This window comes from Cyphomyrmex costatus, unplaced genomic scaffold, assembly GCF_001594065.2.
Source record: "Cyphomyrmex costatus isolate MS0001 unplaced genomic scaffold, Ccosl1.0 scaffold75, whole genome shotgun sequence".
Taxonomy (NCBI): domain Eukaryota; kingdom Metazoa; phylum Arthropoda; class Insecta; order Hymenoptera; family Formicidae; genus Cyphomyrmex; species Cyphomyrmex costatus.
Window position 1 is genome coordinate 712,119 of NW_017280322.1, and position 16,612 is coordinate 728,730.

General features: G+C 36.2%; 2 protein-coding genes across 2 annotated transcripts; both read right to left on the reverse strand.

Moving 5' to 3' along the window:
• Window positions 1–171: 171 nt before the first annotated feature.
• Window positions 172–2,228, reverse strand: LOC108781021 (methylglutaconyl-CoA hydratase, mitochondrial). Its single transcript, XM_018548884.1, has 3 exons — window positions 1,875–2,228; window positions 919–1,718; window positions 172–448 (listed from the first exon to the last, which is right to left on the reverse strand). The coding sequence occupies exons 2-3, from the start codon at window positions 1,665–1,667 to the stop codon at window positions 289–291; spliced, it is 909 nt and encodes a 302-aa protein (XP_018404386.1). The 5' UTR covers window positions 1,668–1,718; window positions 1,875–2,228; the 3' UTR covers window positions 172–288.
• Window positions 2,229–4,584: 2,356 nt separating this feature from the next.
• On the reverse strand, window positions 4,585–16,058 carry LOC108780909 (eisosome protein SEG2). The gene is made up of 7 exons (XM_018548744.1): window positions 16,037–16,058; window positions 13,793–14,109; window positions 12,203–12,709; window positions 6,509–6,783; window positions 5,931–6,128; window positions 5,563–5,853; window positions 4,585–5,134 (listed from the first exon to the last, which is right to left on the reverse strand). Exons 2-7 carry the CDS (start codon window positions 14,103–14,105, stop codon window positions 4,988–4,990), a joined length of 1,731 nt encoding a protein of 576 aa, XP_018404246.1. The 5' UTR covers window positions 14,106–14,109; window positions 16,037–16,058; the 3' UTR covers window positions 4,585–4,987.
• Between the last annotated feature and the right edge of the window lie 554 nt (window positions 16,059–16,612).

The following is a 16,612-nucleotide window of genomic DNA, read 5'->3' on the forward strand; positions in this document are numbered from 1 at the left end:
TTGTTAATGCTGCAACAGCTATTGTTGTAATTTGCATAATCTTTTGGTATTAATTTCTTACCATTTTAGGTAACTTCTGTTTTATAATGCGCGTAAATGCATTTCTGTAAAAAATATTAGGAATATATATATATATATATATATATATATATATTAAACTTAATTGTATGTATATACATATGCGTGCGATCACTTAGCAGATGTTAATATGTATAGTTTGGGATATAAAACGTATATAAAATGTATTTCCATTTGTGAATCAAGCATTTGTTATGGCATCGCGAATTTTTACGCTCCTTGGTAGATAGGTACGCGCTTCGCTGCGAAAGCAGCGAGTCCTTCGATTCTATCCTTCGTATTCACAAGCTTGCTGTAGCATTGTTCCTCGATCTCCATACCGTCTTCCAGAGAAATCTCCATACCTTTAGATATCGCCACTTTCGCCAATCTAAATGATATTATATCATAAGATTAAAAGTTTTTATAATATTGACAGCAAATGTGAAAAATATAAATAGAATACAAGTCAAAGAAATACATATACTCGCGCACGATAAGCACAAGAAGATAAACGTATATGGTGTGATGTGTATTATATAATACATGAGTGATGATCGTATCAACGGTTCTGAGTAAGCAACTTTACGTTTAAATACCTGTTTCTTATGAATCATAATAATAATAATAATAATTCACAGGTTGGCATATTATTTTAAAGTATTTTATTTTTTTGTTTTCTAATTATACTGTTTTGTTCATTTTATTCTATTGTTCTTTTCTTATATAACTAATGTTTTCATTTTTCATATTTTTATTTTACTTTTATTTATTCTTCTTATTTATCTTTATAATTTATATTTTTAAAATAGGTTCTTATATTACACTGAATAATTACATTCTTTTATATCAACGACTTACCTAACACCAATAGGACCGTTCGGTAAAATTTCTCTCGCGATTGTAAGAGCCATTTGGTAAGCTGCATCGCCGATCTTGTTTTGCGGAACCACTTCGTTGACGAGACCGATCTGCTGCGCCTGCTCACCGTCCAGAATTCGTGCGGTATAGATCAATTCTTTAGCCTTGGCTGTTCCAATTATCCTCGGAAGTCTTTGCGTTCCGCCGGCACCTGGGATTATGGCTAGTTTAGTCTCGACGAGGCCCATCTTCGCTTCAGACGAAGCGACCCTGATATCGCTGGCTAACGCGAGTTCCAATCCTCCGCCCAAAGCTGCCCCATCGATGGCCGATATCACCGGCGTTGGCAGGGTCTCCACGTCGGTCATGAGATCTCTCAGGGTGGACACGAATCGCAACACCTCCGAATTGTCCATTTTAAATCTCTCCCGCAGGTCTGCTCCAGCGCAAAATACTTTTGGGACCAAACTGCGTACTATCAGCACTCTCAGCTTGTTGTTTTGCCTGATGGAGGCCAGCGCTTCATTCAACTGAGAGATCAAGGTCTTTCCGAAAGAATTACGAGCGGCAGGCCTGTTTAATCCTAATACAGCAATACCATTATCTTTGCCATCCAAGTAACTGACGATCACTTCTTTCGCCTCGTCCTTAGGACTTGGCATCGCGCTCGTAGTCAATGTCCTTGTGGCACAAGCGCAAAAATGATAAAGAGAGCTGGTAGCTCTGACGCTTGCCACTAACGAAACCATTTCGCGTTAAGCCGAATAAAAGATGTATTTCCTTTAAAAAAAACTGTGAATCTGGAATAAGGTATATTTGTATATCTTATCGAAATTCAATTATCTCTCTTTATAATCTCTCATTTTGTATCATCTATTAAATATTATATACAACGCTACTATGTAACTTTTTACATAGTATTTAAGTGAATATGATAATCTTCCAAGAGAACTTACTCGAATGTAACTGACCGGTTCCTCGACTCTCGTACGACGCCGTAGACGTGAAAAAATTTATGACGTCGTTATCCTTGATCCTATTTCGGGATTACGATGTGGCAGCAACGGGAGCATCGAGAGGCGCGCGAGCGCGCACGCGACAGAGTGGGATTATGTGGGATCGCGCACAATTTTTTTTTTCGAGTGCCGCGGCGTGTTGTTTCCCGCGGACGGATCGTGCCGAGAAATATCACCCGGCCTCGCTCTGCACCGTTCTACGCCGCGCGGCTCTTTGGACTTTACGGACCCCGGTCACAGCGGCTGTACGGCATTACAACAGTATAGCGGCGGTGACCAGCGGCGACACAAGTGGTAGGGATGGACCGAGAAAAGAGATCGAGCGAGACGCAGCGTGGGGACGAGCCGCTGTGACCGAGAAAATCCCTCCACGTTCGAACACAACCGCGTCCAAGTCGCGGACACGACTGTTTGCTTTCCACCAATGCGAAGTAAACGAAAGCAACATCAACAGTCGCACGTGTCAGTGCCGGATCCATCGCGCGTGCGCACAATGCGCGCTGCGCGATCTCTGACAGATTCGAGAGAAATGGTCTGTTTCCTGTTCCTGCACTGAGAAAAAATATCAAACATCTCACTTTAAGTTCTAAAAGTTCACTAGTTCAGCCACAGAAAACAGACCTAAAGAGGATGCCACTTGATCCTCTCTGGCGAGTCTTTCTTTTCTCTCCTCCGCCCGCATAGTCATTTGGGCTTAATTATATAATTCGTGGTCTCAATTAGGACTCAACACATTGCGGATACTTCCATATACATTTACGCGTCTCGAATACGTTTCCTAGTAGAAATTATTTATTAGCTATAGTAGAACGTCGGAAATATATACAATCAGCCACTATTTTTTTAGGCCAATTATACTGTGCCAATAAATTGTACTTATTATATGAATATCAGGGCCATTATACCATCAAGGAAATAATTATTTGGCTCTTTGCCCTTCTTAGTTTTGTATTGTTTTGTAAAAAGAAACTTTTTCTCTCTTGGAAAATTGTAAGAGCGTTGCAATGCTCGAAAGTAATCTTATACGCAATTAATTCAGTTATATAGTATATGGTATATGGTAATATTTACTCAAAAGAGTCATTTTAAACGCAGTTTTCACACCATTGATATTATCGCGCGGTAATTTAATTTTATTGTTATATTCGAAGAGTACAATTGACTTCTATATGAGTATGAGTGTATTTTGGAAATATAACATGTATAAATTCTCGATGACAGATTATGAAACTAATTATGTATATAATGATACTGAACGGAACCGTATTAGACCTATACAGTGATACTGCAGTAGATAAATTACACGTGTGCAACCAGTCGAGAATCGTATATTTACAAAATGTATCGCCGTAATACATTCTGAGGAAAACATTTGTATGTAAATCTGTGTTTATTTCTGGTAGCGACGACGCTGCCACGCTAACTTAGCAGGAATTTTATCGATGTAGAAATTCCTTCTTGCTACTGCAAATAGAGTCGCGTATATATTGTTAAAAAAAAATTTCACACTTGAATAAAGTAGAAAATGTGTCTATTTTTAACATTTAAATAAGTCATAAATGCAGCAATAAGAAAAATCATTGCGATGTCAACAAAGATAATAAACGCATTTTTCTTATTGCAATATTTGCATGTTAATGATAACGGTGCAATCTCATTACAATGAGAATTGACGTGATAAAATTTCCCTTGATGATGAAAGTTGAGAAATTCTCCATCGCGATGTAATGTATATCATTATATTGCTAATTTAATATGCGTTGACACACACATAGATAAATGCTCTTGATTTAAAAATTATTTAAAGATTATTTGATTTTTATATATTTGCATTCAAAGCACATGTCTTACCTAAAACATACATATATACTACAAAGTACATATAATACAGAGTATTTCCTATTTTATGTACGTGTATATAATTACAAATTTATTGAATATCTTTGTATTTTGCATAATGCATGTTTAAAATGTTTCACATAAATTTGCATAATCCTTGTTAATATTAATATATATTGATATTAAACAATAATGTACGTTAAATTGCAGTAAAAATTAAGTAAACTGAGCATTATCATGGTATTTATGTTAAATCAGTAATGTAACGATATACATTAATATTAATGTATGTATATTAGTTTAAAATTAATATAAATGTAACGAAATCTTTTTTCACTTGCAAAGTAAGGAACTTAAAAATTAAGGAATAAGAATTAACACATAAAAATAAACATACTTTTGGTGTATATTATAGTATACATTCTGTATTCTAATACTCTGGCAATAGATATCTGTTTACATTTATTTAAACAGAATGTCCTATCTCAAATTATATTGCATCTATACTTATGTGTTCCGACATTTAACCGCATTCCTAGAATACATACATATCAGACTTTCTGAAGATAAATTACAAACTATATGACAAATAAATAAATAAATAATAAATAAAGTACGTCCAAAATTCGTCCAACATGAAACTCGAACATGATATAAGAGATATTCCTCTTCTGCCGTATCGTTTCTGAATCCTTTTGGAATCGATTTCTCCTTAGAAAAGGAAGGATTGTTATCGATGATTGTTTTTTATCTTTAGCATAGAATATAGAATTAATTAAAATATGTTAATCGAATATAATTTTGTCATGTTTTTTACAGCTTAGTTTATCAAAAAATTCTTATTTTTAATTATTACTTAAAAACTATTGATGCATTGATATTGCTCTTGAGGAAAAATTGATTCCGAATTGACCCAACGATTTGTCATCAAAAAAAGTAACGTAGTGCAAGTGGGACACCATGCATGCGTTTCCAACGTTACTTTCTCTCGCAAGTCAAAAAAATGATTAATAAATCCGTCAAAGAGTCGCATCGCGCAGCTTTTGCGGCTCGACAGACTTTATAATATATACGAGTATATTCCGTAAAACGCGATACGCATCATATTGCATTCGATCTTCAATGAGGATTTTTCATGGATCGACTCTCACTTCGATTGGTGGTTATTGGTAGTTTCAGTTGGATCAAGGAGCGGCAGGAGTATCGTATGTACTTTAAGCTGCAGGTGAAACAGGCGGCGGTCGAAGCATTGACCTGGTGGCCGAAGAAAGTTTTTGCGACACCAAATGCGCGATATGCGACGATCTCTTCCACACAAACTCTCGCGTTCGGTCATGATCGTCTTGGCTTTCCACTCGAACCTGATTTAAAAAAAAGAAAGAAATATTTGATTTATTGAATACAAATATGAATACAAACTAACTTTAAGCAAACGAAGGAGTAGCTGTTTATTGTCGTTCTTAACTGTTTCATTACATCAATCTCCGTTTCAAATCTGAGATCAAATTTCACGTCGAGTTGTAACAATCGTAATATTGAATTAAATGCAAAAAATATTCGTACAGAATAAATTGTTATAAAAAAGCCTTATTAATTATAGCAATTCTATACAATGAGTATATTCTAATATAAAAGAAAGAGAGAGAGAGAGATTTCTTGTTAACATATTCTAAAAATACCTTATATTTGTATATATGAATAATTTATTATTTAATCTGCTTATTGATTTAACATTCGAGTTCCGTGATATTCATGCGTTATAACTTGTTTTTTCTCTCTGTCGATGTACCTGTTTAGGTTGCAAAACTCGAATAGAATGCAACGTCGCCGCACCGCCGTGTAACACACGGAGGCTCAATTTGCCAGACATCTCGGCCGTAGTAGCGGTTGCGCTCCTCAGCTCTTTTTTCGCGGCCCTGCCAAACTCTTTCTCGACCTTCAGCACCAACGGTCCCAGGCTGAACTTGGTCTTAATTGTTGTGTGATCACTCATCATATTCACCGATACATCGCCCGTCCTCTGCAAGGATGCCAATCCATACAGAGTGGCTCTCGCTTTTGGTTTGCTCTTAGACTTGGTCTAAAAATCACAAGAAAGCTCATTAAATACTCATTTTATCCATTCAGATGTAGTAATAAAAAAGATATAACGTTTACGTTGTTTTTGTTCTTGTTGCTGCTTTGATTTTTCGTCCTGTTCTTCGTTCGTTTGCGATTCTTGTTAGAGTTTTTATTGCTCTTGTTAGTCGTGTGTCTATTATTAGATCTCATGCTAATTTCTGCAGGAGATTCCAGTGAAATCGGTTCTTTCTCCGTTCCGTTTGTTTGCGTTACAGATTCAATCTGAGTGACTTTCTGTAAATATAAATTTTATATACATATATACGTATACAAAAATATGTACTGAACATATTTATTAAAAATGCATATAGAATCTTTGAACATATAAATAAATTTACAGATGAAGACATGATAGATTCTTCAATGACTTTAAACTTAGTTTTTATTTTTAATAAGATTCCAGAAATTTATCAGCTATTTTATTCTTTTAAATTTTTAAATAAAGTTTTATTATTTAATTAGATTCTTAAAAAATTTAATTGGTGAAGTTTTCTATTTTTAGTAAACTATTAATGTGTCTCAATATTGCCATTAAAATTCGATATTATATAAATTCGGTTTTGCAATAATAAAAATTATTTGAATCATTGGAAAGAGAACGCTTGAAATCATACCTCGACGCCATTTTCATTATCACTGTTTGCAGTAACAGCGGATGTGTCGATCGGCCTTGAAGCGCTCTTCTTAGTACCATTCTTGATGCCCTTCCTCTTAGTCTTGTTTTTATTTTTTTTGGAGCTTGAATTTGAATTTGTTAGTTTTACAGTCACCGGTTCATAATTGGCCCGCAAAATGTTGTTGATCTTGCCGAGAATATTGTCGACGAACCGATTATATTTTGCCACATAAATGGCTGGCACGTGACCACTCGATTCGGAGTCCATGGCACCTATAGATCATTGATAGAAATTGCATCAGTCAATTTCTATACTTTTTTGGATATTCTTCGCGAAAATTCATATGGAAATGCTATCTTTAACATTAAAACATCGCATTCTGAAATTATTCATGCTGCGACATTTTATCACATGAAAAATATATTATACTTATTTATTTAAAATATAATTAACTATTTTAAATCTTACAAGTCTTTTAACTAATTTCTGTAGCGGGGTGTGTGTGAGTGTGTGTGATCAGATGACTGACTATGGATCTGTACAAATTTTATATATACATATTGTATAATAGAATACTATTATATGTCCTATATGAATTTACTAAATATTAATTTTATAATTTTACAAATTTTGTGCCATCATCATCGCTACCAGCCCAAACATTATCACTTGGCAATCTCTATTCATCTCCAAAAGCCATCAGTTTACAAGTGGCAAACCGCCAAAGTTGTCAAAAATCGCTCGTTATGAATTCAAAGAGAGACTATAAAAATTTCTAATTTGAGAAACAGAAAGGGAAAAAGAGTGACTTTAGAAATAAGCTTCGATTGCGTCCTTGAGACCACTTTTCGTAAGGTCATTTCGTCTCGTCCGGGTCATCGACCAGGGTGGGACTGTGTTCGACGTTGCCTTCCGCAGCTCGACGTACCGTCTCTGAGTTTTAATGAAGGGAAACGCATTCCTCTCCCCGCTGGTTACCTTGGAAGGAAGTCGACGTTTGCTGATCGAGGAGGAGCCTACTTAAAGCAACGACAATGTTAACGGTATATCGGAATCCTTCGGCGCGGCCAAACTGGTCCCCGATCTAGGCCATGACCTCCTTTTTCGCTACATAACTCACCTACAGACCTATCTAGCCGCGCAGGTCCATCCGACTGCTGCCTACCTAAAAACTCTCCCCCGGTCATTGCACCTCCTGCAGCACGTAAGCACGACTTTCTTTCGGACGTCACGACGCCGTGCCACGCCGCGCCGCGATGAAAATCTCATGCCACGGGCAATATTATCAAGGCCGTCTACTTCTGGCACAGACGGAGGCATTGAATGTCGAGATCTTGGTCGAAGCCCGATCGGAGTCTTTCGATAACCCCGGATCTACAATACGTGTTTTAAGACTTAAGCAATTACAGTCGAATTCGAAGAGAACTATGAGCTTAAGACTTAAAACTCTATTGTAGATCCGGACTAACACGTACATGATAATAGCTTCTCGAGAATCTTTGGTGTATTTTAGAGGAATATTTTTTGACGCGACTGACCCGAGATTTTCTTCAAGAGGTACTTAATGATTTCAAAACAAAAATTACTTGATACAATAAAACGTTTGATATATGCACATGATCCAAATTTTATCGTTATAAATTAAATGCTTATTGAAACATTAATAAAAAATTTTCATTTAGATTAATAAAAAATTTAGCGAAACCAAATAACAAACATATTATACGAGACACACATACACAATGAAACTTTTTATTTAAACTTGTTCTTTAGATAATATACTTTTTAATTATAATACGAAGACGCTACACGAAATGTATTACATCGCTCAAAAATGTTTGTGATTACTTAATATATTCATCATCTTATTATGTATATATCTATTGGAATAAAAGTAAATAGTATTTCTTACATGACTCATGATTATGATCTCGATCTTTATTTTTTATCTAGATCTTTATTATATTCTCTATCTAGACCATTTTCCGATTCTTTTATATTTATTTTCGTGCATGTGTTATTTATATTTTTTGAAGTAATTATAATTTAACGTTAAACATTGAAGCAACAATGGTTTGCTGCAGTAATTACTCAAAACAAAAGATATCAACTCTTATATCAATATCTTATCTTACCTTACATATTTGCAATTACTCAAACGACAATATAATATTTCATCCACTGCAATCAGATATTTCAGAAAGACACATCATTAATTTTGTGTAAGACATAAACAAATAATTGTCTTCAAGCATCTCTCCTTCTTGAAGAACGAAACGGGTCAATCGGACCTACGTATGCACGTAGAAAAGCACACGGAAAGATTAAAAGCGACCGTATATTAATTCACGATTTAAGCATGTCACGTGACAGATACCGAAGGACATCGGCTTCGACTATGGGTCAGGGTCACAGTCGGAGGAGGCTCTTCCGATATATCGCTTACGCGTTCTCCGGGTCGGTGACCTCGTTTCTTATTTCGACCGGCTACTCCCGGTGAAAGCCGGGAAAAAATTTCAATGCGGTCACACCTTTGTTGGATTTAACCCGACACTCATGTAGAAAGTTAATTGGATGTGGCGCGCGACGGTTAATTAAGAATCTCTGTTCATAAACTGATGGCGGCGATTTGCTCGATAAGCATCAAGTCGAACGATTTTGTTCCTGTTACTTCCTTTCTAGTTTTACCCCAAGTTAATTGAAGACTAAATGTTTCAAAACATGATAATGATATTTGCGATTGATAATCAACTTATATACAATATAAATGTTCAGAAATGTTTAAATGTATTGTAAGTGCACAGTATCGTTTATTGTAATAAGAACTAGTGAAAGATAGAAAAATTAAAGTAGAACTATTAAAGGTATAGTTGATATATATATGTAGGACAAATCGAACAAAAGCAAACTGTTTATAAGGTAGAAACTAAGAATAGATCTATGAATAACAAAAAGAAAAGCGCTTTAATAAAAAAAAAAAGACATTTGCAGAGTGTGCCGCTGAATCAAATCTTTTCATTTGGTTATCAGCTACTTTTCTTATCAACTACTAGTTAGTTACTAACTACTAATTTTACTATCTACTTGGGGGGTACACAAAGGTACGGGAGGAACGTACGTTAAGGAATATGAATAAAGGACAAATGGAAGAACGTCGTGCTACTGTCCAGGTACACGTTGTTGCAGTCGATCGTCCAAAACCGTCCACCAAATACGCGATTATCTACTATGGCAGAAAATACAGCTGAAGCGACAGTATGAACAGCTATAGTCTCATGAGAAACGTGTGACAAGAAAAAAAAAGCAAGTGAGGTCGAATTGATACAAGATATCTGCAGGAAAAGAGAAATGTGCCGCTATCTATCGAATGCATTTAAATATCCAGACGGGTTACTGCACGTCACGTCACAAGAAGACGAAGAACACGCCCTTTCCTCAGCCGGAGATCGAGATCGATAATTTTATCGAGAAAATATAAATTCCGATACGCGAAAGCAACTCGATCTACGTTCATCCGACGATTTTCCTCACGTTTGCAGCATCGAAAGTTGATTCGAATTGAAGTTATCCTAATCTCCAGCTTTAAGTGAAAGAGATTCGCAATCTGAGATTTGTCGAAGGAAGAAAAACAGAGAGAATTTATCCTCCTGGATCACGCGTATCGCGAGTGTATCTGGACACAAACACGTACGACTAATTTGATGTAACTGGACAATGGTGAATGAAATAAATAGACGGTACACATAGCTTTGTAAAAATAATAAATTATTTATATTTTGCAATCCAGAACGGACAATGTCTCTGTACAAGTCTTGGTTTAGAGTAGAGAAACATCGTAAATAAATATATCTCTCGATTCGCGCGGAGCAATAGACATCGTCATCGGATGTGTTTAATCTGGCAAGTGATACGCAACTATCACTTAATAGAAATGCAATATAAAATATAAATCTATATAATTTTTAAGATTATATATATATATATATTTACACTAAAGAACATTGATGTTTGACTTACCTGCCAGATTAAACATCTTATTGTTAATTCGACAGAACAGAGACAGACAGAGAACGAGATCAATTTCTCGTTCTGTTTTTTTTTTAAATATAGGCGATTTTAATGTCTCTTGATCCTATAGATGAGACTATATGATATTTCTAGATTTTTCGGTCTCTCTTTCTCTCTCATGCACGCGCATTTCCCTTCCGTTCTCTTCCTTTCAATTTTTCTCTCTTTTTTATCATATATTTTTCTCTCGTTCGACTGATAGCAAAATGGATCATAAATATTGGAAAAAGGAAGGAAATACGTGACGTGTGAGGTCACCAAACCAAAGCATTTCAATGCTACTCCATGCAACACAAAGATTTAGAAGATACTAAAAGGTACTTAAAAAAACGCATTCTGAAAGGATCTATAATAAACGCCTAAAAAATTAGCGCGTGTTTTAAACAAAATATATTTAAAAAATGTTTAAAAGATCAGAGAGAAACCAAAGGACTATAAAGAGACCGGTCGTGTCAGTCTATGGTGCGGTGTAACGTGAGAAACATTAAATAGAGATATTCCCGTTAATAAATATAATAAATAACTAACGCTTGAAATAATTTAAAGTCAAACGACTGTTTAGTGTACAAAACTGAAGTAAATAGCAGAAAATTTCTGCTCGCGCGAAATTTTATCAGCGCAGACTTTTTGTCATTTAATAACTTATTGAGAAAAAAATTTCTCAATCCGATCGAGAAACTGTCACGTGGATATAGTGTAACAAATTTCTTTTCGTTCTTCTTTCTCTTTTCATCATAAACTAAAAAAATATTGTGAATATTTACGTTAAAAGAAGGAATTGTATAAATTAAAGAAATCGAAGAAAAATTATATATATACATAAATTGTATTAAGGATTTATTTACTAATAAAATTATTTGGATGTTAAAAGTTTGTTAAATTTCTAAACACATAAATAATAATCTTGTTTTCACAATGTTTAATTCGAGTCGACTTAAGAAATTAAAAATAATATCAATTAATTTCCAATAAAAATATTAAAATAAATATTTATTATATTACTCATATTGCTATATGTAAAATATTTTTAATGTTAAGAAACAATATGAAAATGGAAGGCAAAATCATAATTAGTACGTGTAGTACTCTCTTGCACTTTTATATATAGGTTGTAAGATCTTCTCGTTTCATTCACACAATTTTTTTCTTAAACTCTCACAAAGGCGTGATCATTATGTTTAAAAGAGATATGAAAACGAAACGAAATGAATAAAATAAATTCCGTTCCACGAGCGAGCTTCGCGATCGGGTATGTCATTCTAATAATCAATCTCGTATAAGACTGACATAAAAACGCTCGATAGAATCGATCAGTGACAGACAGCCATCGATATGCAACAACTTTTACGAAACTACTTTCCAAGAAACTTCCATGCCAAGAGTCAAATGACAGCGGCGGCAAAGACAAGTGCGTGAAGTCGAGGGATCACGTAGGTACGTTGCACTTATCACCCGACTTTCACGGCAACTCGGTCTAAACACTCTTCAATGCGGAGGTGGAAGGAGAAGAAGTAGAAGAAGAAGAAGAAGAAGAGGAGGATAAAGAAGAGGAAGAGATCGACCTGCCTGACTTGCGAGGGTGCTTGACGTTATGTTTCTTAGCCTTCTTGCTCTTGAACTCACGTGCGTGCCTAGCGTCGGCGATGTCGGCGATATCATCCACGTCATCGTCGTCATCATCGTCGTCATCATCATCATCATCGTCGTCGTCGTCATCGTCGTCATCGTCATCATCGTCCGTGATGTCTAGATCTACATCGTCGTCGTCATCATCATCGTCATCGTCGTCGTCCTCGTCGCTGGTCGGAGCAGCCGCTGCAACCCCAGGAGAAACTCCAACGGCCTGGACTGATACCGGATTCGAGACAGATTCGGCACCTTCGAACGTTGTCTCGTGAATGTTGGATGCAGCCTGACTCTCAGCTTCATCCTCGTAGCTGCCAGCATCATCCTCGGCCGTTTCACTCGACGCGGCATCCTCCGCAGCTTCCTCGCTGGCCTGATTTAGATCAGCCGCCACGGCGAGCGGCACTTGCGGCGAATTGACAGGGGTAGCTGGTGTTACAGCGGATGCAACAGGTGCAGGTGAAGCGACTTCGTCCTCGTCATCATCATCATCGTCATCCTCTCCTGCAAGTTGACAGAGATACAATGTAGATAAAAATATTTGCTTTATTATAGCAATGATTTATTAGGTCGAGCGAGATGTATCAAGCGAGTAATATTTTCCGACGAGAATAATTTCCTCGAGTTAATGCAATAAACCCGTACTAAGAAAAAATGTACAACTTCGTTAAAATATTACAAAATACAGGTAACAATTTTATTGTCTTTATAAGTTTACGCATTCGTGATTTTAACGCACTCAGCATATAAGAGACAGCCGGGGAATCGAGAGAACTCAGATTATCTTTTGGTATTCAGGTCAATGCGAAGAAGTAGCGCGTAGAAATTTTTTTTCAGAACCGAGATCGCTGTCGATTTATGTTAATTTGGACGAGTCAAAGTACCCTGTACCGTTACAACTCGCAAGCATATGTGAGCGAGAAAGATTCTCAGGCAATACGAAGCTTTGCGTTTACATAACGGTTTGTGTCAGTTTGCAAGATTTTCTATTGTCTGACATTCGAAGGGAAGGAAATTGATACAACACGTATGCGTAAATCGAAGAAAGGAAAGAATTGATTCGCATTGTTCAGCTCTCAGATGGAAACACTCACAGTTTAGACGTGATGCATTGTTCAGTACGGGAGAAATTAAGCTGTTTATAAATACATTACTGGCAAGTAGATAATTGTACATTTAGGAAAATTTTACCAAATAAGTACTTATATTTAGTATCAAGTTTCTGTTATATTTTCCGTTATCTTCCTATATTCCGTTTTTTATGTATATAAAAGTTTTAATAATTTATTTAGCAAAACTGCTATTTGAATATCAAGTTTATGTAACGGTAGGCTTGTTAATAAATATATTAATTAAGTAAGAGAAATTAAGAATATCTATATGTATATATATTTGCGAATCTTTAACTTCCCACTTTTTTTTTAATTTACTCCACTTGGTATTTCTTTATCTTCATTTGTTTAAGCCATCAATCTACATCTTTTCGAATGCATTCGTTACTTTTGTTAAGATTATTTAAGATTTAGATTTAGAAAAATATATTACGGTTAATGTTGGAAAACAATGCAGTGTCGTGCGATTCCTCACCTCCAAGTATATCTTCAATGAAACGCTCCAAATAATCGCCGTCATCTTCATCGTCGTCGTCGTCATCATCGTCATCGTCATCATCGTCATCATCATCATCATCATCGACGATATCTAAATCGACGTCGTCGTCATCGTCGTCGTCGTCGTCATCATCATCATCGTCGGTGGCGACTGGCGCCGCAGGCGCTTGCCTGCCGGTCGCAACAACATTCTGAGTCGACACCTTGCTGTCAGCAATCTTAGGCACCGGCGAGGCGAGTGCCCCTATCGCCAGACAGCACAGCAACGTCAGCACTGCTGCTAGTCTCATGGCTCTGCAAATAGAAGTAAACAGAAGGAAATAGAATTACTATTACATTTTTAAAGAACAGGTGTTATTTAGAAATATTATCGTCTTTTTCAACACTTGGAATTGAAAATAACGTAAAATAAAAATTGCACGATGGATTTTTCTGCAAATAAAGTTTAAAAACTAGATGTTTATCTACACGCACAATGACATTTTTATTTACAAATCACTTCTATTCAGCTCTTAAATACCAGATAGCGTTTTTTTAGAAACGACACTAAATAGAATTGATTAGATCCTACTTTCTCTTTTTCTTGTAATAATCCTTTTGTCTATTTATTAAACAAATGCAAAAGGTGCGACCGATCTGGGACATCTTATTGCCCAGGCAGGTTTACTCGAAGTAACCGATAAATTGACAGGAGCACGTCGGCGATGATAATTCGTTCGTGTTACCCGTTACGGGCAACACGTGCGACTAGTTAGAACGTTATTCTAGGCACGATAAGTGCGGGGTACGGTAACCCGGCGGGCTATATACAAGTTAACCGTAAGGAATCGCGTCTTTTTCTGCCTGTACAAGAGATACTTTCCGTGCCCAGACCGGCGATCAATCGCACGAGTCACCCCATCGCGGGATAAACTGTTCTCATAAAGCGCATAATGCGCATGACGTATCATTTTATCCTTGTTATTTAAGTTAAACGAGGATAAAATAAAATATTATGCGCTTTACGGAACGCAGTCAGCATCTCATATAACATTCCAGTGCGTATGTTTTCAACTTTCGGAGCACGAGCATATCGCGAGACGAGATTTACGAGCTGCATTACAATAAACCGGATATCTTCATTGTAAGAGAATAGTATTACGAATAGAATAAGAACAGTAATCGATGATATCTTCGTGTATCGTTTTACAGTCATTTCACGATCGAATCTAGAGGGAAGGATTGGTATGAGGTAGAGATTGAAATAAGACAAACGTAAGTAAAAAATATACTACATGATGTGCGTCGACAAAGAATACAAATAAGTGACGAATAATGTAGAAATCAATTCTTTTTCAATCTGTATAATTAACTTACAAAATATTAACATAAAAAAAATTTTTTATGCAGTAACATAATTTTTTATGCATATGACATTAAAAAACTGTATCTTATCGCAAACTTATGAATGATCTTTTTTGCAAAAATTGTAAAATATTGATGTCGATAGAAATATATATGTGAATAGAATTTTTTAAAACTTTTACATAAAAAAAGAGGGTAGTTAAACTGGAAGTTAAGTGAATTTTTCCCTTTTTCAAACAAGTTATTAATAATAAATTAATAAGAAGTAAATAAATAAAAAATTTAAATAAATCTTAAATTTTTATTAGAAAATATCTTAAAATTTTTTTCTACTAATTCTTTAATTGAAAAGCATAATAAACAACTTTTCTGTTATTTTCAGTTTTAAAAAGAGTAATTGAATCATTTTTTTATTACCTTTCATTAAAAAAAAGGTAAATAAAATGTCTTACATTATAATTTCATACAGACTTCGCGAGCCGATAGCGACTGCGTTGGTACCCGGAAGTAACCCTGCGACGAGTTGGAATCAGAAGAGACTCAACCGGATGAGAAACCAAGAACGGCAAAGAACCAAATTCACACGAATCCTTCGGACGCGAATACGTCACACGAAGAATACCAGCTACCTCACTATATTAGCGTCGCACACAGTATCACTTAGCCCTCAAGAAAATCTTGCCTTCGATTAACTCGATTGAGCGGCGAGAGAACGAGGAAGGGGATGGGGCACCAACACGGAGTCGGTCAAGGTCGTTCGAAGGTCCGTCTACCGGAAATCGTTCTCCATTCCGATTCAGTTCGACGACTTCTGAAGGGTGGTAAGCACTTTGTTTTCTCCACTTTGCTGTGTATCCGGTATCCCTCGGGAACTCACCTCTCTGTCTTTTTCTCTACTCTCCTTTTCTACGTCTTCTCGAGGTAGACGATTGACGATCGACGATGACACGCGTATACGTCCCGGTTCTTCCACCGATCGATCCACCGAGCGGCCCGGTGAGAGTGTTAAAACAGACGAGGCGGTCGCGATGCGACCCTTTTATACCGACCCGTACCTCCACCTCTTTCATACTCCTTCGTCGTCCTCCTTCTCGTCGTCGTCGTGATCTTCCTGCGTTTATTCGCACCATACCTACCTATCTACCTACCTACCCACCTATCTTCTGTTTTCCACGTGGCCCGATCGAACGTTTTCTCCCTTTCTGAGACATGCGTAAGCAAATTTTATACACGAGTATATTTTACACTTGTCAAAATCATTATAAATCTTACAATTTCGCAATTCATCTATAGAAAAAAGAAGAAAAGGAAAAAGAGAGAGAGAGAGAGAGAGAGAGAAAGGGAAATACACAGGAAGCTCTTATTTAACTTTTCTCTTATTATTGATGTGTATGTGCGTGTATGTTTCTCACTAATTCCTACTTTCCATATATAATATCCATTAATATTTATG

Bases quoted from the DNA above. Each gene is read 5' to 3' on its own strand.
- LOC108781021 (XM_018548884.1), bottom strand. From the start codon at position 1,667: ATGGTTTCGTTAGTGGCAAGCGTCAGAGCTACCAGCTCTCTTTATCAT. The intron at 449-918 runs GTAAGTCGTTGA...AATATCATTTAG, and splicing joins AACGGTCCTATTGGTGTTAG to ATTGGCGAAAGTGGCGATAT.
- LOC108780909 (XM_018548744.1), bottom strand. From the start codon at position 14,105: ATGAGACTAGCAGCAGTGCTGACGTTGCTGTGCTGTCTGGCGATAGGG. The intron at 6,784-12,202 runs GTGAGTTCAAGA...AATGATCTATAG, and splicing joins CGCCGACGCTAGGCACGCAC to GTGCCATGGACTCCGAATCG. The intron at 6,129-6,508 runs GTATGATTTCAA...TTATATTTACAG, and splicing joins ATAATGAAAATGGCGTCGAG to AAAGTCACTCAGATTGAATC.